A 21,777-nucleotide genomic window follows, 5' to 3' on the forward strand; every position below is an offset into this window, starting at 1 on the left:
TACTTGTGTTAAGTTTTTTTGGCTGACCAGAGACGGGTAAAGTTCCGCACCGGAAACCCAGAGTATGACAAATACACAACTGGCAAATATGGGGCAGTATGTTACCCAGATTTTTATTTTAGGAAGGTGGTGTTCCGAAATTTAGGGGGTGGTAAATATTATAAAAATGTGTTTTGTTTTTGACAGATCATCTACAGTTTCTATACTGAAAAATATGCTATGTTCTATAATATATTGTAACACAATTATAGTTTCGTTGGGAACTATAATTTGATTTAACTCCTCAAAATTAGGAGAGATGTTTTGAAATTTTAGGGGGGTGTTCACCCCCTATAAGGGAGATGTAGGGAAATCATGTATGGGGGGGGGGGGGGGAGGCACGTTATTCATCAGCTGCAACAGGACCCCGGAAGCACGGAGAGGTTCATCTGCCGGGATAATGGAACGAAAGTAGGGCATGTATCTGGGTATTCGAAAGCGTACATTGCACAAGTCGTACTGCAATTCGCGTTTTGAAAGCCGCGTGGAGTGACCGGACAGAGGAATTATTTTTGATGAATTAGTACAATATGGACTTTTCCCCAACCTTTGACCCCCGAAGCAAAATTTTTGAGGCTTATTTTAAGAGTGGTTTCGCAAGTTAGCGTCTGTAAAATGGGGTATGTATTTTAAACCATCATTGTAATTCATCGCATACAACAATCTGTTTTTTAAAAGTACCGGTAAAGAATTTCAGCCTAGTCTATCACAGCTATTTCTACACTAATTTTTTATCACCGCAATAAAATTAAAACTCATAAGAAGACAGAGTGATCATTGAATTATCTCATTTATATTTAAATTTCCGAAACACAACTGAAAACTAACGAATAGAGTTCAAAAACGCGAAAACGAGGTAATGTTTACAACCACGCCTGAAAATCTGTCTGAGTAAGAAAAGTGTCATTTTTTTCATCTTGCTGATTGACCAATGTCAAGAAGTAAACAGGGAAGTCGATGCTCGGGGAAAGGTCCATTATGGCAGTGCTTCTTTGCCAATATTTATACTAGTCTATAGCAACACATTCGGAAGACTCTGTGAGTTGCAAAGACACACAGTTAATAGTATATTTATTTTCTGTTCCAATTTTTGTGCATTTGTTGTTTTGTAGCGACAAATAAACAATTGACTGAATGGCTGATCTGCAATCGACAGTAAATTACACGGTAGTGGTTGGAGTCTAGCAACAACATCTGACTACAAAAACGGAGTATTAAAATAACAGAATCCCATAAAGGCACATACTATACACACCCATGTTTTTGCGATCTATAACTCTATTAGGAAATACAAAACTCGAATAATTTCCAATATATACATAAAAAAAAAAGGATGAACCGTCGCCACACGAAGTACTAATATTTTTTATTCCAAAGATAAGTTCCGAAGCAGATATGAAATCATAACGCATTCTTAGAATCCTGCCGATTTTAAACGATTCCAGTGACCAACAAACTAAAAGCATTACACATGATGCAATACAGCAAACAAAAAATATAATAGTTTCAAGGCGTGACAAGAACCAATCGCTTTAAAATAGTGTCTACATCTGAACATCTAGAAATGTATGGCTCCAACACTGTATATAAGAGTGGGGTGCCAACGCAGTTCTTTTCCGATCCGACACCTCTTGCGAACATTCGATACATCATTCGATAGATGGGTGCAAAAAAAGAAGGATGCTCTTTTTATTTCATGTAATTTTACTCGAATCAGAGCCTCAAGTCCCACATAATAAGAAATATTAAAGTATTGTCAAACTTGGGAATAGACTACTGTTAGTTCATTGGTCCAAGTCCTTTTTTTATTTATTTTCAACGAACCGAAGGTAGTAAGAGAGTTTGATTATGTTTGACAGCACCGGCGGTTTGAAGGAAAGCCATCGGATTACTTTTTGGCGAATCACACAATTTTTGGCGAGTAATGCTATATTTAGTCGTGGATATTTGTTCATTGATAATGTAAAATGAAAAAAAAAAAAATTTGTTAGAATATTTTCTAATTTATTAGGTCTCATCAGATTTCCAACAATTTAGTTTTTGAATATGTTTCAATTTGTAAAACGAGATTTCGAAAACGCAGCGACAAGAGCAAAAAACATTATGTATTTCTACCCACGTAAGCGACTTTCTAAACTTTAACTGTCGGATTCAGAATTTATGCTTGATGGGGGAAAATGTAAGTCAGGGGTCTCAAACACAATTTACCTAGAGACCTATGGAGACAGAGTCTGGGTGGGTCTGGCCCGCATCGGGTTTTCCACCGTAACATCCTGAATAATTCAAATCTTTTCAAATTTCTTAATACTTTTAAACACAAAACAAGTTGAAAACATTAATGAACAAATTAAGACTAATTATAAGAAATTTACTGAACATATTATGAATTATTATTTGGTGATTGTGACTAACTTATATTACTGTAAATGTATTAATCATTAATCATGCGAACCGAGGTAAGTGAGTTGCGGGCCTCACTAACATCAAACTTCTATACCAAAGCGGGGGCCACAAACTATCGTCCTGCGGGTCGCAATTGGCCCCCGGGCCGCGCGTGTGAGGCTCCTACACTAAATGGTTTGATGGGTCGGGTTGTGGCCGCCTGTTGCACACCACCAACACCTCAATGCGACTAACATACTAACTTAAATAGTCCTATCCGGATATACGGAAAATCGAAAAATTCTAACTCCTCACTTCCCATATACTGTATGGTATATCTCTATACATCAGCACTCAGCAGTTGTCAGTCGTTCGTTTGACTTTTTGCTCATTTTCAAGACGCAAACTGGTGCCGTCTGTTGTTTGGGTTACGTACTGTGGCGTTATATATTATTCATTGAATAAGATTAAGAGTTGGTAATTACTGTTGAAGTTCAAGTGCGAAAATAATCATGGCATGTACGAATCCAGGTAGACAGATTCTTGTAAGTAATGTTTTCAGATATTCCAACGTGAAAAATCTATCGTTCTGACATTCAGATCACGGTTACCGTAACTTGCTTGTCTCTCAGACGGTGCCTGGGGTCTGAGGAAAAAATAGTTCCTGCACGGGTATGGAAATTCCATAAGGTAACTAAGCGATCAACTACCGTATCCCCAGATTTAACCATGCTTGTTTCGATAATCAGATAAGCCAGTACGGTACCTGTACCGTATATCAATCGTGACATGTGTCTGAGTCTGCCATCAACCAACCAAAATTGTGGTTTTTGCTAAAAAAATTCAAATGTTGAGTAAATTATTAACAGATTATGTTATTCCAAGGAATCCAAGCATGGCGTGTTAGATTGCGCTTTCTTTTAGTTTATTGGTCTGTACAGGTTTGCTGATTTGTGCGCGGTGCGGCGGTGTGGCTCAACGGGCTAAGCGTTAGGATTACGCTCGCCACCGCACCTCTAACTACTCTGCGTGGGTTCGCAGGTTCGAATCCCATGCAGGGATGGTTATGTGCGAGAGGATTGCTGGACTCCTCGCCGTCGTTGGGTGGTTCACGTAACCGCTGGTCGGTTACGGCTTCCTCCACCACCAAGTCCATGCTTCCGAAAACAAACAATACAGTAAATCTAATCCCATACCCGACTTGGAATGGTAACCGGACGAGAGGCCGTGGTTCGCCATATGAATAAGCCGTCTTATCGGCTTTCCTCTCCCCCGGGATAAATATGTAAATCCTATCCCCTATCCTTGTGTCGATATTATTAAGACCCAGACCTTCTCAGTCATCATGCAGTAATGGATTGAGTTTGCTAACACTGTTATAATTACGGTATATCCTTCGGGTCTCATGTAGTTTCTTACCTAACATACTTCTAGTGGGCGTAGCATGACAATTTTGTCACGTATCAATCCTAACCCCCACCTGACTACACCATCCAAAAATTATGTCATTACGACGTCACAGTGACGTAATAGAGCCCTTCAAACTATACGAACTACCATCCAAGACGCGCAAACGAGCACCCGAAATCGAACAGTTAGTTCTCTCGTTTTCTCGTCGCAGCGATTCCAATAGGAGAGAGACCGATAACATCAGTCAGTTCTTTATCGTCGGCGCCAATGCCATTTCGGTCGATCGTGCGTATATTTGGCAAGCTCTATGACGTGATTGTGATGTCGTAGTGATTTAATTTTTGGATGGCGTAATCAGATGAGGGTTAGGATTGACATATCAAAAAATTGTTATGCTACGCCCACTAGAAGTACGTTAGGTACGAAACTACACGAGACCCTATCCTTCAATGTGAGGCTATGGAATCGAAGAACTGTGTCATGCTATCATGCACTAAACGGTGACCGTACATTTGAACCCATGCGTATATCCACGAGTTCAATCTATATGCGGGTGCTAAAACCCATGGGTTAGGGTTAGTATGGGTTAAACTATCCGTGAAACAAAAAAAAATCCATAGGTGCAATAGCATACAGGTGCAATTGCCATGGGTTCAAATGTACGTGGGTTCAAATGTAATGGAACCGCACTAAACAAACTCATAACTCAGTAACTGGCCAGAAGCCATTGTAAACTCTGTATAGCGTGTAAAAACTTTGAGCAATTCGAACCTGTGAACACACATTCAGACATTCAGGATGGCACACTATCCAAATTCCAAGAATTTCCCTCCATTTGGTTTAATGAAACAAACACTCTATGTGTCTCACAAATGAGGAGCGTCTAGCATGATGGCAGAAGTGTCCTATCGCGCCATGCTTGTCTCGATAATAATCTGAATTAATCGCATCCAGCACGTGACCAAAATTGCATTTTTTATGCAAAAAACATTCGAACGCCACATTAAAAAAATTTTTCCTTCTGTAAATCGGATTCTTTTTTCCCAAAGGAAATCAATGATGACGTTTTTATACGCGCGTTTTTGTAGTATTTTGCGCACCCTAATTATACTGTATTTTCACCGTTATTGAGGGACAACAATGTCCAAAAGTCTCCTAAAAGAGGAGTGTCTGATCATCTGTAAAATGGGTTTCTCCGAGACGAGACAATGTGCTCGATCTATATAGTGTGCATACTAACATAAGATAATCAGCAGTTCTGTGACAAGTGTGGACTTGACGATATAATAAGCAAAAAGTCGAGACAAAAATGCCTAAGATGATCACAATATTAGAAGCCTATAATTTTTTATATATATTATAATTAGCAGCGCTGTCCCTAACACAATGTGCAAACCATCCAGATGAAAATTATGCCCAGTGTGATAACCGCTATGTGTAACCCCAAAGATACCAAAAACTTGTTTATGGAATTAATTATTAATATTTGTCATATGGTTTATATATTATTTTATTTATAGTGAGTGAATGAGCAGCCAATTGCTTCTTACTAAATTTTTGGCTTATTTGATAGTATTAAACATAATTGTCATGTCGGAAGTTGACAAAGCACAAACGGCTCAGGCTGGTGGGGACACCATATTTGGGAAAATCATCCGCAAAGAGATCCCTTCTGATATTCTCTACGAAGATGACAAATGCATGGCATTTAAGGATGTAAATCCACAAGCCCCAACTCACTTTCTTGTCATACCAAAAAAAGCCATTACAGGATTGTCTGCGGCAGAAGATACTGACTCAGCACTTTTAGGACACCTTATGACTGTAGCAAGAAACGTCGCTGTAGAACAAAATATTGCCTCGTCGGGATACCGTGTTGTGGTTAATGATGGGAAAAATGGAGCTCAGTCTGTTTATCATTTACATCTGCATGTCCTTGGTGGACGTCAACTTGGCTGGCCTCCTGGCTAAGCTAACCACTCAAAACACAGTCTGGTCTAGAACAGTAATAGTAATTAAACTTTTTTGGCGTTTTTAGGCTTCTAAAATAAAATTTAGGCTTGGTCTGTCTGGTTAGCATATGCACAATATTGTCCATGTCCTGTGCTTATTAATAATTAAAATACGAACTAATAGCAGAATAGGTACTTTGTCATTTTTCAACCAGTTCTCAGTACACATTTCAATATAGTGCTCTGCTTGACCCTCTTAACCACATTTTATCAACAATTTCACAATTTACTTTTAGTGCAAAGTATTGGGATCATGATTGAATAATTAGATAGAAATATCTTGGTGCTTGTACAAGCTTCAAGATTTGGTCTAAAAGTTCAAAAAATATACTCGAGGGCTATGAATTGATAAACATAAACGCTCTTAAAAGTAAAAGTGACTCTTATTAAAGTTACGGACGACCGTTCTATTATGGTTAACTCAAAAACAATCATTTCATTTGTTTTCTTTTCCTGTCCATGACTAAACGGTTAATAGAGCATGTTCTCTCACTTCCTCTAAGCTGTTTCCCTGACTGTGCTAACTTGAATTGCCTCGAATCTCATGGAATATAATTGTTATTGTTGATGTAGGTTTTTTTAATAAATTCGTAGCTAGTTCTTCAGTTTTGATTTGAAAAAACATCCTTGTAAATGTCCAAATTTTGATTAGTAAGGTGAAATTTGATAAATTAAGTATAAAAATTCCAATAAGTTCCGGATTGCTTTACAATGCGAAATGTTTCAACTTTCAATACAACACCTTTCAATTTAATGCAATGGAGTGTAACTGGCTAGAATGTACTCATTCTAACTAAATGAGTCTACTGCTGATTGCCATATTTCAATGTTTTGGTTCTGTCTGGTAGTATTTGACCTCACTTTAACCCTAAACTAGTAGAGCATGACCAACCAGAACATCTTAGTTCAAAATTGATAGTTGCAGTGCTGCCAAATCATGTTTAATTGATTTTCTCATATAATCATTTTGTGGTAAAAATCAGCGTTGTTTTATTTTATCGATTTAGAAAAAATTTTCAGATACACAAAGAATAGTTCAGAATATCTCATTTGGAGTATTTAACTGTTGCCTGACTTAATAGGCTCAAAAAAAGCCCTGAACCATGTTTATGGGTATCCATCATCGAATTGCTATAAAATCTTAAATGTATTCTCTTATTATGAAGATGTGAAGAGATATTGGATATGCTTTATTAGCTAGGCTAATTATTTTAACGATGATAATTGCTTAAGCATTCTGAACTTTCATTACAAATGCCAAATTTCATTGTTTTAATTCTAAGCTTAAATACACAATCATAATTTATGAAATATAAAAGAGAAAACTTTTCTTGACGATATTTCTCATTCACGGAAAATGGATGATCTGGCTGGGCCTTCATTTTTCGATTATACTGGTGCTCATTCAACCATATCCTCCTCAACTCTTGAGATCCATGGTGCTGGACTGGACTCAGTATTAAAACAGGAAACGTACGACACCACCGCATGGATACAAGGATGCACGGACTTATCATCAGGAATCGGGATAACGCAACAAGCAACCAGCTATGAACAAACAACTAGCAAAGTTAATTTTTTTCAGTCTGGATTACAAAACCCTATCGGACTGGAAAGTCTTATTTCAGGCCCGCCATCGCAGACGTTTGACTCTCTGGATTCGATTTTAAATGAACCTAGCAGTTTCGATAATAATACTTCCAGCTCAATTCCAACCTCAATTTTTTCAACACCCGTTGAGAATAATAATATCAGTAAAGTGGAGCCTATTACATCAGACTCCTTGATTTTAAATTCACTGAATGCATTACCTACCCATAATTCAATGCAACAAAGTACCCACAATGCAACAGTAGAGAATTCAGAAAGTCAGGGGCCTCTAATTCCATTGGAAAAAGCAGGAAATGTCCCAAATCTAACTGTCACCACTGTGAAAGAAATCCCAGCAACGGTAAGCATACAATTTTTTTCTCAATTTTAAATTAAGCTATTTATATAACCTGTTTATCAAATAAATATATGAAATATATTTTGATTAAAAACATACAAAATGACTTTCTTTGCAGCAAAAGTATTTTATTGTACTTTATACTGTATTTATTTTACTGTATTTTATAAAAATCCAGATCAATGCATTTTGTTTCTTCCGCTCAGTGAATCAATATATTTACCTCGTGCATGTCTCTTCAAAAATACCATGATTTCATCTGTGTTGTTTCCTTTTAATATGTCGAATAGAATTCTTGAACTGTGACACCCACATTGTTGTATCAAAAAGAACATAATCCATCTTTAATAAAAAATACATTTCTTGGTGCTCCTGAAGTACGCCTACCAAGATGGCGGACACCAGAACGTAGTGTGTGTACCAGGTTAGGCCATAATTTTATTCCAATTTTCCATATTTTAGTTCTATTACGAGTTCGGGGACTAGCCGTGTGACTCCTGTAGTATTTGTACCTAAAATTATGGCCTAACCCTAACCTGATACACATACTACGTTCCGGTGTTCGCCATGTTGGTACGCATACTTCAGGAGCGCCCATTTTTCTGTGGTATATATTCACTTTGAGTATGGAAAGCTGAATGCGTCTATTTTTATTAAGGTCATTCCTAAGGAAGTGGACCCTGAGAAAGATCTGAATTTATACATAACGAATGTTGTGACATCGTTCCGAGTAAGATGTCATCTTAATTTACGAAGAATCGCACAGGAGGGAATCAATGTTATTTATCAAAGAGAATCAAAGGTAATATATAGGGTGTTCATAAAGTCTTAATTTTTTTTTAAATTGCAATGAAAATTTATCGATAACATATGTTGTTTTAGCCCTCACATATATATTAAATACAGTAAAAATACTTGAACAATTACTGATTAAAAACAAATCTGGTTATGATATATTGAGGACTGATCTCGTGTAAAAATTGAAACTGGAAAGGAACTTTATATACATCCTGTAATAATCTTTATCAAGTTCCACTTAGCTCAGATTGAGGGGGGTCTCAAACTTCTCAGACTCGCAACTCATTTACTTTCAGTAATACAAATCACAATCCATTTAAAAAAAATTATAATGACGTCAAATTGACCACAAAAAAAAGATTTATAGCAGTGGTTCCCAACCCTTTCGAAGGCTTTTTAGCACTCATGACCACCCCTGTTTATCATTCCAGTTTTTATAGTATTATTTTGATTGGTATCGGTAGATTCCAAATCTTATTATGTTGGAACAATTATTGCTCAACACAGTGAAAGCATCCTGTGAATCAAGCAATGAAACAGGGAAATTGAAAAGTATCGGTAGGCGAACAAAATTAGTTACCTCCATATTGGTACATTCAATTCTGGAGCGCTCATAGTTTTGCTCAGAAATGGATCTATCCACTTCTGGGCGAATCTTTTTGTTGAAAAATATCAATCAAATATGATTGGGGTGCCATGGCATACAGATCAAAGGTAGTAAGTTGAGAGAAAAATTACTTACAATGCATCTCAATGTCGTCTTTTATTTTCATTTCAAACAGAAAATTATCATGCGAATACGACGGCCATCTTGCACAGCTTATATTTGGTCTTCTGGTAAGATAATTTGTACAGGGGCAAACTCTGAAATGGCTGCTAGAAAAGGTTCAAGGAAACTCGCAAAGAGGCTGCAGAAAATAGGATTTCAAGTAAGTGACACTCGTTCAGTTTTTTCAATTTGGTTTTCCGCGTCAGTGTGGTGAATAATAAACTACTGAATACTGACTAATTTGGCCAAAATCTTTGAGACTACAACCTTTTTGAGGACTTGAATTTTTTATATGTATTGCTTTTAATTATCTTGCGTTTCACTCTGAACATGGCCTTGTATAGACGGCCACTGATATCTCACGATATCTTATAAGCTACTATTCAGTATTCATTATTTGGAAACCATAGTAAAATTTTGTTAGTTTGTGTAATGGTTATTACATTTGTATTCAGTCCTGTGTTGTTGTTGTATTAAAAAGAACATAATCTAATTTTAAACACATTTCTCAGTACCTCCGGTAGTATGTGTCCAGGTTGGGGTTAGGCCATAATTTTATTCCGATTTTCCTTATTTTACATTGATAATAAATTTACTAAAATTTTGGTTTCTGTATAATGGTTATTACATTTTAGAGAAGTAACAGAATTATGAAAAAGTTAACATGTGGTTTCTTTAAAATTAATATTTTGTCGTTTGTATTCAGTCTTGTGTTGTGTGACCTGATATTCAAATCGATATTGTGTCACATTTTTTATAAATTCACATAAATTTTAAATATTTGCTTAGCAAATAAGGATTTGCTAAAAGCTACGGTAAGTAAACAAAGAATCGTCTTTGAGCAAAGTTTCAACCATTGAAATGGTTAGATCAACTGAATCTATATTGAATTTGGCAGTGAATTTATGCGCTTTCATTCATTTAAGCACTAGACCAGGGGTTCTCAACCTTTTTTCTGTCAAGTACCCCCCGAGGCACGAAGCAAGCAACGCGAACCCCTGTAATCAGGCATCGAACAAAGTTGTGATAAATTGAATAACAATTTGTTGCAACAACAATTTATTGACCAGATGAAACTGAATTGAATCTTCGCGTTGATAATATTGCTCTTGTCGTCTGCCTAACTAATGAATTCTTAAAATCTTTCCAAGTTTTAATAAGCAAAATCACTTTTTCCGGTGCTCCCGAAGTATGCGAACCAAGATGGCGGACATCGGAACGTAACATGGGTAGCAGGTTAGGGTTAGGCGATAATTTTTTTCCAATTTTCCTTATTTTAGTCCTATTATCAGTTCGAAGACTAGCCAAAAGCCTCCCGTAGTATTTATACCTAAAATTATGGCCTAACCCTAACCTAGTACACATATTACATTCCGATGTCCGCCATCTTGGTTCGCATACTTTGGGAGCCCCCTTTTTCCAATGCCCGTTGCACGCTGTCTTAGAGATTTCAGTTTTCCTGCAAAGCCGTGAGTTCCACATTGTTGCGTCGCAATCTCAATACCGCAAGATCAGTGAAATCTACGTTTCAATTGACACGCTTTTTCCTCCGGTAGTAATAAAGGATATTAAAAACAACAACACACAAAAACTCGACTGCCTTCCAAGTACCCCTGGAAATCTTCTCAGGTTGAGAACCCCTGCACTAGAGTGTCTAGACCAGGGGTGAGCAAGGTTTTTGAACCAGGGGCCAAAAATGTTGCCCACCTAGTCTGGCGGGCCATGTAAGTGTGACATAAAAAGTTACATTTCATGAATAATGTTTACAGTGTTACAAAGCAAAGGTGGAAAACAATAAACTTCATGCCAAAACTAAATTTAACCGCAACCCCAACAAATTCCTTGATCTATTTTTAGCTAAAACATAAAAATTGGGTTTTAGTGGTTGTGGCTGCATCAGGCGGGTCAGATTGAATTACCCAACGGGCTGGATTTAGCCTGCTGGCCCGTACTTTGCCCATGTCTGGCCTAGACTCTAGAGCAGGCCTGCACAACTCAAATTACCACGAGGGCCGCAAGCATAAATCCAAAGGCCCGGCGGGTCGCAAACTTTGCCACATACATATTTAACAAGATGAACTACAAATCAAAATAATATTGTGAAACAGTTAAATTTAATGAAACACTTTCATTACTGGGAAGCTTAAAAATATGAATAATCCTATTTTCTTGGGTAAAAACGAGGTACAGTATTTTTGCATATGAGATGGCAAATATGTATTTAGTGGTTCATCCACCTTGAAAACCCACCCTTCATTTTCAATATCTCTTTTTTATTAGAATTAGGGATTGCGTGTTGCAGTAAAAAACTGACTGCAGGAAAATATTTGACTCAGGTTCAGTTTTGTAAAAACGTCCCAAATATATGTATGACAATTTATTTAGTCATAATCTATCATTATTGGATATTTCTGTCTGTTAAATTACATTTTTCTACCAAATCTGCTCTAATTTATTCGAAATTTTACAGTAAATAGCAAAATCTTTTGTGCGGGAATTTCTGCACCATTCATAAATGATTGAACTGTTTTTTAAATTCTAAATTTGAATTAAAAAAGAAACTTCAGTTTCATAAACTGCTAGTAAAAAATAATGTAAATTAATAAATTATTAATAGGTTGCTAATATGCATTAATGGGTGTGAAATTGTATACCGATATTATTTTAGGCGTGATTCAGTCTGAATACTGAGATATCTAAATCAGGGTTTCCCAAACTGGGGGGCGAGGGGTCGAGCGACGAATTTTAGAGATTGCGAAGGGCACACCAATTTCACACAAAGTTTGATATTTATTGAAACTAGTGCAAAACCTAAATCTTACGATTTCGAAAATGATCGGAGTAGCGGCGCGCTTGCATAACAATGCTGACTTTGATTGTTAGACCCGAGAATTGGCGTGTTTCGAAATCACCTGCGCCCCGCAGGAGTATCTAGCGGGCCGCATGCGGGCCGTATGTTGTGCAGGCCTGCTCTAGAGCAGCTTAATTTAAAGTTGATGACAAAAATGTCACTTTTATTTTCCTCCCACCATTATTTGTTATTTATTGTGAATCGTGATACAAGTTGTTTTTCTTTTCAGGTGATATTTTCAAATTTCAAAGTGATCAACGTTCTTGCTGTTTGTAAAATGCCGTACCATATTAATATTGTTGATTTTTCTAATTTTCATCGATCAAAACATTTAAGGTAAAAGACTTTTAAATTTTTAGCATGTAGAGTTGCTTTTAGAGTCTAGTGTAAGGAGAACTTGGCTATTCAATAATTACCTTCATAAATTTTGTACCCAACTTATGTTTTCAAGTGCCGATAAGTGAGTTTTATTATCCAATATTATCGTTCCTTCACTTCGAAAATGGATTTGTATAAATATCACCAAGATTTGAGAATCACTCATTTGGAATCATTGGAATCTTTCTTCCCAATTCCTTATTGTTAGTTGTTTACGATGATACCCAGTGGCATGGTGCTTGAAATCACATGCTTGAATTATTATTTGAATTGCGACAATCGTTAGCGACTCGTCAACATGTTAGGGTGGTTCATGTCATTTACAGCTTACTCCAACTTCAACTTGAGATTTTACTGAAATTTTACTTGTGCTGAAAAGGATGGATTTTAATATTTGTATGACATTATAAATGTTAAAAAATAATAGTTCAAAGCTGGAGCTACTAAAATTTTTGGTAGCTTCGGAGCTGTTTAACATGGTGAGCTTGGTTTCGGCTATAGCTCCAGGCTTCACTTCCACATAGGCCACCCCCCTCACCATGGCTTGATAATAACATACCGTAACTTTCATATTAGTGCCTCAGCTATTTCCAATAGTTCAGCGCTTGCAACTATACTGTACTTTTTGATATTTCTGATGCTAATTAAATACTTAAATTGATAAAACACAAATCTACATTTAACCAATTTATAGTTAAGACCCAACAATATTTTGTAAAAAATCAGTCAACTCTCCAACAAGTAGCTTGTTCTATATACTGTGAATCTTATAAGTGAATTTAGGGGGAGCTGACTCTGATGACTTATGGTCTTTTTTTGCTCCCTCCAATTTATACCGAATTAACTTGTGTATTTTGTATATAATTTTTGTATCGTTTTTTATTTTCTGGTGACGAAACAATAAATCTCCTTCTCTCACTTTTCAGTTATGAGCCTGAGATTCATCCTGCAGTGACTTATAGGATGCCAGATATGAAAGTTACATTCAAAATATTTTCTACCGGTTCGATCACTCTGACCTGCCCTGTTGTCGCTCGAATATCTGAAGCAATTAAACTTATTTATCCAATGGTGGAAGGTTTTTTCAAGTAAGATCGATTTGTCTTCTAAAATAGCTCCATGGCGCCTCACAGTGGCAATTAGATCATCTTTCTGTTCGTTTTACTTATAAGAATTCACCAAGTATACCAAGAGGTTTAAAACAAATTGTATTTAAATTGTTGACATGCGATATAGAAAATTATTGATTTTCAGAAGTATTTTTTAATGTTTTAGTTCAAAAATGTGTCATTTTGAGCAGGGGCATAACCAGAAATCCTCAAAGGGAGGCCAAGTTAGACCTTATCAGCTAGCGAAACCAGAATATGTGAGATTTCAAGAAACTTGAGGGTTTGAAAAGCATTTCAAGCTTCGGGATATTGCCATGCATGATAAAGAAATGTGCTTTTTTTACATTTTAAAGGGGGTTCCAACTCTCGAACCCTGATTTTGAGCATCAGGGTGGTCCAAACCCAGGCCCGCGGGCCACATGTGGCCCGCCGCTTCATTATCTGTGGCCCGCATCACATTCGGAGAGTAATCAAAAAATCGCATTTCGTGTTGTTTCGGCATAAAATTAATCAGAAAAAGCTTTTGACGTATTGTCATCACTGTTGTCACTGAATTAAATAGTGTTATGGATAGCTGGGGAAACTAGCGAAGTTGAATGATGTGCTTGGCGGTCTAAATTATCATCTGGCTTTTTACCTTCTTGGTCGAGAATATATGCAAACAATATAGGTATCATAGAAAACTAAAAATCGAATGCGGATTCTATTAGCCTAGAATGGCTATGCCTGATAACTATGTGTTTGCACAATAAAGGTGTTTGTTTTATATTGCACTGAATACCTATTCTTGGCACTATTGTGGCCCGCAAACAATGCAAAAATAATTCGCAGGTGGGAATAATATAATTCGTGGGTTCGCAGGTTTGAATCCCATGCTGGTGGATTATGTGTGTGATGGGATTGCTGTACTCCTCACCGCTGTAGGGTGGTTCACGTAATCGCTGGACTGTTATGACTTCCTCCACCATCAAGTCCATGCATCTGAAAACAAATAACAGACTAACTAATATCCAGCATGGACTGGTAACCGGACGCGAAGCCGTGGTTCGCCATATGATTAGGCTGTCCCATCGGCTTTTCTTTCTCCCAAGATAATCATGTAAATTCCAATCTTATTCAAACTTAAACAGAGCCTGATGATAAATAAGAGTCCATAACATTTATCGTCTCTTTGTTTCTAGAAAGGACAAGCCAAACGATCTTGCCTCACTAAGAAAACAACCCGACGATTTTGAAAAAGTTGAAGATAAAGATGAACAAAGTTTAAGTTGATAACACCTGAAAGGAACACTTTAGACAATTTAAGGGGGACACTTATTTTAAATGGGTGGGAATATTATTTATTAGGAAATTGGGCGCATGATATTTTTTGAGGATTGTATTGTTTCCCCGAAATGCTACATTCTCTAGATGGGAAGTGGATGTTCGGGAAATGTAGGATTTTCTTCCAGTGATGTGGGTAAAAGTTGTCTGCTCCAACCTCAAGTTATCTTGGCATTCTGAGTTCTGCTGGGTTCATTTTAGAGCAGGGGTGTGCAACCTGTGGGCCAAGGAAAAATGATGTGGCCCCGTAGAAGTGTCCTATGACGTTGCAATGCCCTAACAGCTAGCTTGGGTGAAGCGAACAACGCATGTCATAAAATCAATACTCAAAATTTTTGTGTCCGCAACTACTAGATGTTAAATAAAAGTGCGGCCAGTGGTTTTATCCAGTTATTTGTATCTGGCACTCTTGTATTGAAGGTTGCACACCCCTGTTTTAGAGTAGCACCAACTCGTCAGATAAAAAAATCTTTGCCCCTACTTTTTGTGAGTTTCGATTAGAAAAAAATTTAGGATTTAACTTCTGATGGTCAGACAATGCGACAAAAAAATGGAGTTTCAATCAAAAATATGAGCAGTACTGAATATTCTAATCTATCAGAATGTCTTGAATTTCAGAGTGTTTCGAATTGTAAATTATTCAATTTTGGCCATACCCACAAATGAGCAAATACCAAAATTTTTGTAGCTATTATAATTGTAAATTTCACATTATTGGCATGTGTTACCCAAATGGTAGAACTTGAACGAGTGGTTTATGTTATTCTTGGGCTTTTCCTCCTTCGATTTGATCAATAATTTCGAGGGATATGTTGAAATTTGTCTGCCTCAGCCTTGAGATTTCTTGGTGTTCTGAGTTCTGCTATTCCGACTTGCCATCATTGAAAACATCTTTGCTCCTGCTTTTTGTGAGTTTCAGTTGAAAATTATTTTTGTGATTCGACATCTGGTCAGACAATGCGACAAAAAATGGTAATTTTATCAAAAAAGGACAGTACTGAATATTCAAAATCTATCACTTTTGCAACTTCTCTGATGTCCCAATTTAGAACGTCTTGGATTTTAGAGTGTGTTTTGAATTGTAAATTACGGTATTCGATTTTGGCCATACCCACTTGAACAAATATTACATTTTTTGTAGGTATACAAGCCCAATTATGAATTTCATCATTGTCAAGTGTTACCCGAATAGTTGGACTTGTATGTGTGATTACTTATCGATCTTAAGATCGGTAAGTATGTTGATAGGTATTTGCCTGTCTGTGTGTTAGATGCACGCGATATCTCACGAAAGCGAGGTTGAATCTGCTCAAAATTGTGCATGTGCATTCATCATAGCTCGGATCAAAAGTCTATTGATTTTGGATGAATTATGTCCTATAATTAGCGAGTTATTAATTAATTAGTGACAGGACACACGGTGTCACTGTGGAGTGAGACCACTGTTTTGGGGGATCCCCTAACCTTCGATCGACAAGTCTTCGGTTTCTAACTGATATTCTAGTTTGTATTATTTTTGGGTTTTCTCATTTGGTTTGATCAATATTTCCCGTTTAATTCATAGTAAAGTTCTAACACTCACTCCAGCAAAGTTCTGGAATCCTGCTCACCCACGATTGATAGTTCACAATTTTTCATCATGCGAATGTTGTTCCCTTACTTGTGTTCGGGTACTCCCGTAGTGTGTGTACCAGGTCAGGGCATAAATTTCTTCTGATTTTCTATATTATAGTTCTCTTACGAGTTCGAGGACTTTTGTGTTAGCCAAGTGAATGTACCCCCTGCCTATAGGCGTCAATCCCTTTATACAACTTGATGTAAAGTAGGCGAACAAAATTAGTTACCTCCATATTGGTACACACACTTCTGGAGCGCTAATGTTTATTCATTTGCCAAGATATTCCTGAAACATCTGAATCTGAGCTAGCACAGGGCTTCAAAACTTTTCTTGCCTGCGTTTTAGACCCGTTTACTAAATGGATTCTGTTTTTGATCATATTGACTTATCTAGTCCAAGTCTCGCTTAGAAACAAATTTCTGTCATTTCGGAAACGATGTTCATGAAAATACCAATTCAATTGGAAACTCAAATTTTCATAGATTTCCTTTATAATGGTTTTTATTACAATTCAATATAACACATCACACATGCAAGTCCATGAAAATAGCTACTTACATAAAAAAAAAGTAAAATTTCAAATTTTCCTCGTTCTATCACAATATGATTGAAGATTACCCATGCGAAAAGTCCCTAAACAACAGTTATACGGCATAAAACGGTGGTTCTTAAACTATTTAAGCCGTGCCACCTTTTCAGTTTAGAATTTGTCAAGTCTCGCGCCCCACATCAAAAATATCTAACTAACAATAAACTGCAAATAACAGACAGTAAGGCGAAATTATGTTTTGTTCAGAAAATACAGGGGAGTTGTTTACGCCCCTCTTGTGGGGCGCGCCCCTCCGGTTGAGAACAACTGGCATAAAAAAGGTATCTGGGGTACCAGCCCTGTGCTAGACGTACCTTCATTATCCTATTATTATTGCACAGTATACCTTTCTACCTTTTCATTTATTTTTCGTGAAGTTCTTTGTTATTATACTTTTATTACTCGAATCCATCTGCTTATTATTTTATTTTTTTTTGACAGCAAATGTTCTTTAAAATAAGATACACAGCTAGCTTGTATTAGGTCCATAGATGGATTTTCAAGGTTATGTACTTTCACACCAAAATATTGTATATGGATATCCCTAATATATGGTAATATCGTCCATTTTTATACCTGTACAAGATGATCTATTTGAATATCTCAAATGTTATCCCAGGTTCTGGCAAATTATACCAAAAATTTTGGACCTTCTGAAGTATGTGCACCAAGATGGCGCAAAACCTGAACTCAGGTTGTGTATAAGGTTCAGGTTGTGCGACATCTTGGTGCCCATACTTCAGCAGTACAAAAATTTTGATATAGATCTTTGAACTCAGGATAATCTAGGGTGTTCATTACGTTTGTTTTCTCTTACAGGTGTATTAAATGAAGTAAAAAAACTTTGCCACTTCATATCAAAATTGAAAGGAGACTTTATATGCACTCTATATTTCCGTATCACTTTACCCTTTCAAATTGTAATAACTTGAACATCATTTTACATCTGTCATATTTCGCTTCAAATGGAGTAGTTCACTCAGCTGATTTGAAAAAAAAAACTATTTTATTTCCAGACTAATACCAATTTCTCAGATTGCCAAAATAGACGAAGATGCCCACGGCCATCCATCTATGACTTATATTCTGTTCAATGTCTCTCTTTTATTGTTGGTATATGTTAGCCTCATGTGGTTTACAGACTTTTCACCCACAGAAGTTTAAAACCGCGAACTTCCCGGGCCATTAGGTGGCACAAGACTGAAGTTATGAGATTAATTTGTGGTTGCTAAGAAGTTTGCCTCAAAAATGCTAATATACAAATACATGTGGAATTCGCTCCGGAAGTATTTGTACCAAGATGGCGCACAACCTGAACAGTCCTAACCTGATAGACATACTATGTTCAGGTTGTGCGCCATCTTGGTATGAATACCTAACGGGAGCACCATGGAATCGTAGGAAATTTCAGCGTGGGGTCACTGGTGCTTGCGGGTTATCATTTTTTGTTACTACTATGGTTACTCAAACTCAAACAGTCTTATGCCACCATGTGGTCAAAAAATTGAATGTAGATCAAATTTTACTCTCTGGCGCTATCTACTCAAGTGTTTTATATATTCTTATGTACAAGCTTGTATACTTTTGCTTTTCCATTTCATCAATGCCAAACCTCTGTCTGGGATTTCTTTTTCAATTTTTCTCTAGATTGAGTGAGAGTATTTTTTGTTTGAAAAAGTGGTGTATACAACCACCTCTTTGTTTAAAGATTTTAGTTGAAGTTAGTATTGGCTTCATAAAAAATTAAGATACCTCTACAGAATCTACATCAAAAACAGGCATGGCAGTACTTTGTAAACACCTTTACAACAGTGAGACATCTAAGTGAGATTCTTCATCTGGACTTACGAGTCGCGGCCAGGGTTTGTCGTGTTTTCACTGGAGCCGGAGTCGTATTCTCAAACTGCCGTAGTTGAAGCCAAAATTTTTTTTATCCAGAAGCTGAAATTTTCCTTAGCCCAACGTCAGGACTAAGCCTGAATATAACTGTGGAGTCCTAGTCAATTGCAAATTACTCTTCGGCCTAAAGTGTGAAAGAATTCCCCGGAACGCAATCTGCTCTGTTTCACCTCATTTGACTTATTTACCCTCTGAAATAAAATTCTTTAAAACACAATTATTTTGAATTTGTGGGGAAAAGGGAGTCATAACGAGCATTTTCAAGCTATATTGACAAATCTTCCAAGTTTCAGGTACACCTGAGCTGGAATCCTTTCTATGCGGAATAAAGCAAACGAGCTGGAGTTTGTGCTAATCACCGTCCCCGAATAGGAATGTAAGATACCAACCGAGTCCGTTTGCTCGTGACCTCAAAAAAACTGCCTTTGAAGAGACGAGGACCCAGTCTGGATAATACTTGTGGGGGAGTTATTGGAGGAAACTCGCTTTTGTGCACCAGAGTTTGGAGGACTTTGATGTTTCGGCCGTGTGGTGCATCGCGCTAGGCGTTATAAATATGCTTGCCGCCGCACCTCCTATTTTCCTTGACAGGTAATTATGTGCGATTGGATCGTTGGACTTATTACCGCCGTACAGGTGGTTCGCCTAACCGCTGGTTGTTTACGATTTCCACCACAATTGAGTCAATGCATTTGAATCAAATACCTGGCTAAATAAATTAGAGAACTTCTCTCTTATTTGAAAGTTCCTTGCTACACCTCTAAGATTATGGGCGGGGGAACAGTACAGGCAGTTCAGTGTGATCAATGACACAATGTTGTTTAATGTCATTGGTGTGATTGAACGCCATATAGCGTTGAATACAGTGACCACAGGTGATCTGTAGCCGGAGCGCAATGCCGGTTGTTAAATATTTATATTGCGTTCCCGTTGCTGATATAAAACTATGTTATATAAAGTTTAGCTTATCTGGTAAACTTAATTATTAACTGTATTTGCTCCCAAAGTATTCGTACCAAGATGGCGCACACCTGACTATAGTATGTGTACCATGTTTGAGATTTACAGGTTGTGCGTCATCTTGTTACGAATACTTCCGGAGCGCAGCATGTTTTGTAACGTCGTATTATTTTTACATCGCAGCTGAAAAATATTTATTACAGCCTTAACGTGTGATCGATGTTTCCCCGACCTTTGAACTCAAGGAACTTCTCTCTGTACCTCACCAATATAACATTTCTCATGCTTATTGTGAACATTAATAAGAACATTACAAGTTATTTTTGATTAAGGTTTGTATTGAATTGCTATAAATATATATAGTTGTCATTTTACATAGACATATTTCAGATATTTTCTCAAATTTTAATGTATAGCTCTTCGGCTTTATCTTAGGCCAGACAAAAATGTCTGGAAGCTTCCGCGGACGATTTTTTCAGCTCCTCACTTGTTATCCTCCACGGAATTCAAAACTGCAAACCCACGCAGGACAATCGAAGAGTGGGTGACCTCGGGGCTGCCATCGATATGAACCCAAAAAAAAAGGACATCAGGGAAACATAATAATAGAATAACAAAGAACGAAATGTAATAAACAAAATGTATTCATGCCAGTGCGACCAATGACATTAAACAACATGATAGGCAACTCTGACGTCACTCCATAAGACTACAGGCAAAACATTGTATTTCATGATACGCTCCAATGCACATATTTCTCGTCGCCTTTCGCGTCCGTTTTCCGCTCGCTTTTGCTACTCGGCGTCTTTTTTACGTGTAGTACCTGCCTTTTTGCGCCTGTAACGAAACAAAATAATCTCTATATCTAAGAAGTTTTGCTTACTTGGAAAGCTGGAATAACAGGCAAGCTGTAAAGAGCAATTCTGGACATCATAGACGTTTTTTTTTATCAGAGAAGATTACAAACGCGATAGCGGAAAGATTTGTGTGGAACATTTTGCAGATAATGACAAAGTTCAAAGTTAGTAATTTTAATGTTTGCGCTTAATCATTGAAATTTCATTTAAAGAGGGTGTCATACAAAACTGTGCTGCGATACAATTCCATAACACAAAGTTTGCACCTATCGAACTTGCTTTTGTAGGTGAATTTATTAAACATATTACATATTCAGTTAATCGTAGGTAACATTGCTGGTACATAATGCATCGTAGAAAGGTTTGTTTAAATTTAGGAATTTAGCTCATAGCCCACTAATTAATATTATCTTCTATGCAGGAGGTTGCAGGGCTGAATTCAACCTGCAGCCTTACCGATCACCTGACGATGCTCATTTAGTTTGGCTCGAGCAAGTCTTCTTGAAATGCTTGTGTGGATGGAAACTACCTATATTTTTTGCCTTCCTCCGATTTTAGACAAATTTATTCTGAGGGATTTCGCATATAATTCTCACTGATTGTTGGCTGTTTATAATTCCTATTGATTGTGAATTCTGATTATAACAATGAGTTGAAAATTTTTTTACCTAATTTACTGGCACCTTTTTCTTGTCAATACTCCAAGCTGAGGTAATAAACATGACAATACATTTATGTCATCTGGAAGCAAAATATGCACACTAATTAATAGTTTGGCACATTGAGATAATACATCATGACAGAAAATACAAGTTAAAGATATGTATGACCATCA

At 37.0% G+C, this 21,777-nt stretch overlaps 2 protein-coding genes across 2 annotated transcripts; both read left to right on the plus strand.

Annotated features, from left to right (window-relative positions):
• Positions 1-5,421: 5,421 nt before the first annotated feature.
• Positions 5,422-5,802, plus strand: LOC120345623 (adenosine 5'-monophosphoramidase HINT1-like). Its single transcript, XM_039415148.2, has one exon. It carries the CDS (start codon positions 5,422-5,424, stop codon positions 5,800-5,802), a length of 381 nt encoding a protein of 126 aa, XP_039271082.2.
• Positions 5,800-18,948, plus strand: LOC120345606 (uncharacterized). Its single transcript, XM_039415127.2, has 6 exons — positions 5,800-7,794; positions 8,450-8,593; positions 9,372-9,518; positions 12,439-12,545; positions 13,514-13,675; positions 14,878-18,948. The coding sequence occupies exons 1-6, from the start codon at positions 7,201-7,203 to the stop codon at positions 14,966-14,968; spliced, it is 1,245 nt and encodes a 414-aa protein (XP_039271061.2). The 5' UTR covers positions 5,800-7,200; the 3' UTR covers positions 14,969-18,948.
• The last annotated feature ends 2,829 nt before the right edge of the window (positions 18,949-21,777 follow it).

This window comes from Styela clava, chromosome 8 (genome assembly GCF_964204865.1).
Source record: "Styela clava chromosome 8, kaStyClav1.hap1.2, whole genome shotgun sequence".
In the NCBI taxonomy this organism is placed as follows: Eukaryota; Metazoa; Chordata; class Ascidiacea; order Stolidobranchia; family Styelidae; genus Styela; species Styela clava.

What these genes read in the sequence shown, in the direction of transcription:
- LOC120345606 (XM_039415127.2), top strand. Translation starts at nt 7,201, where the DNA reads ATGGATGATCTGGCTGGGCCTTCATTTTTCGATTATACTGGTGCTCAT. An exon ending in TGAAAGAAATCCCAGCAACG is followed by an intron (nt 7,795 to 8,449) that starts GTAAGCATACAA and finishes ATTTTTATTAAG; the next exon opens with GTCATTCCTAAGGAAGTGGA. An exon ending in TTTATCAAAGAGAATCAAAG is followed by an intron (nt 8,594 to 9,371) that starts GTAATATATAGG and finishes CATTTCAAACAG; the next exon opens with AAAATTATCATGCGAATACG.
- LOC120345623 (XM_039415148.2), top strand. Translation starts at nt 5,422, where the DNA reads ATGTCGGAAGTTGACAAAGCACAAACGGCTCAGGCTGGTGGGGACACC.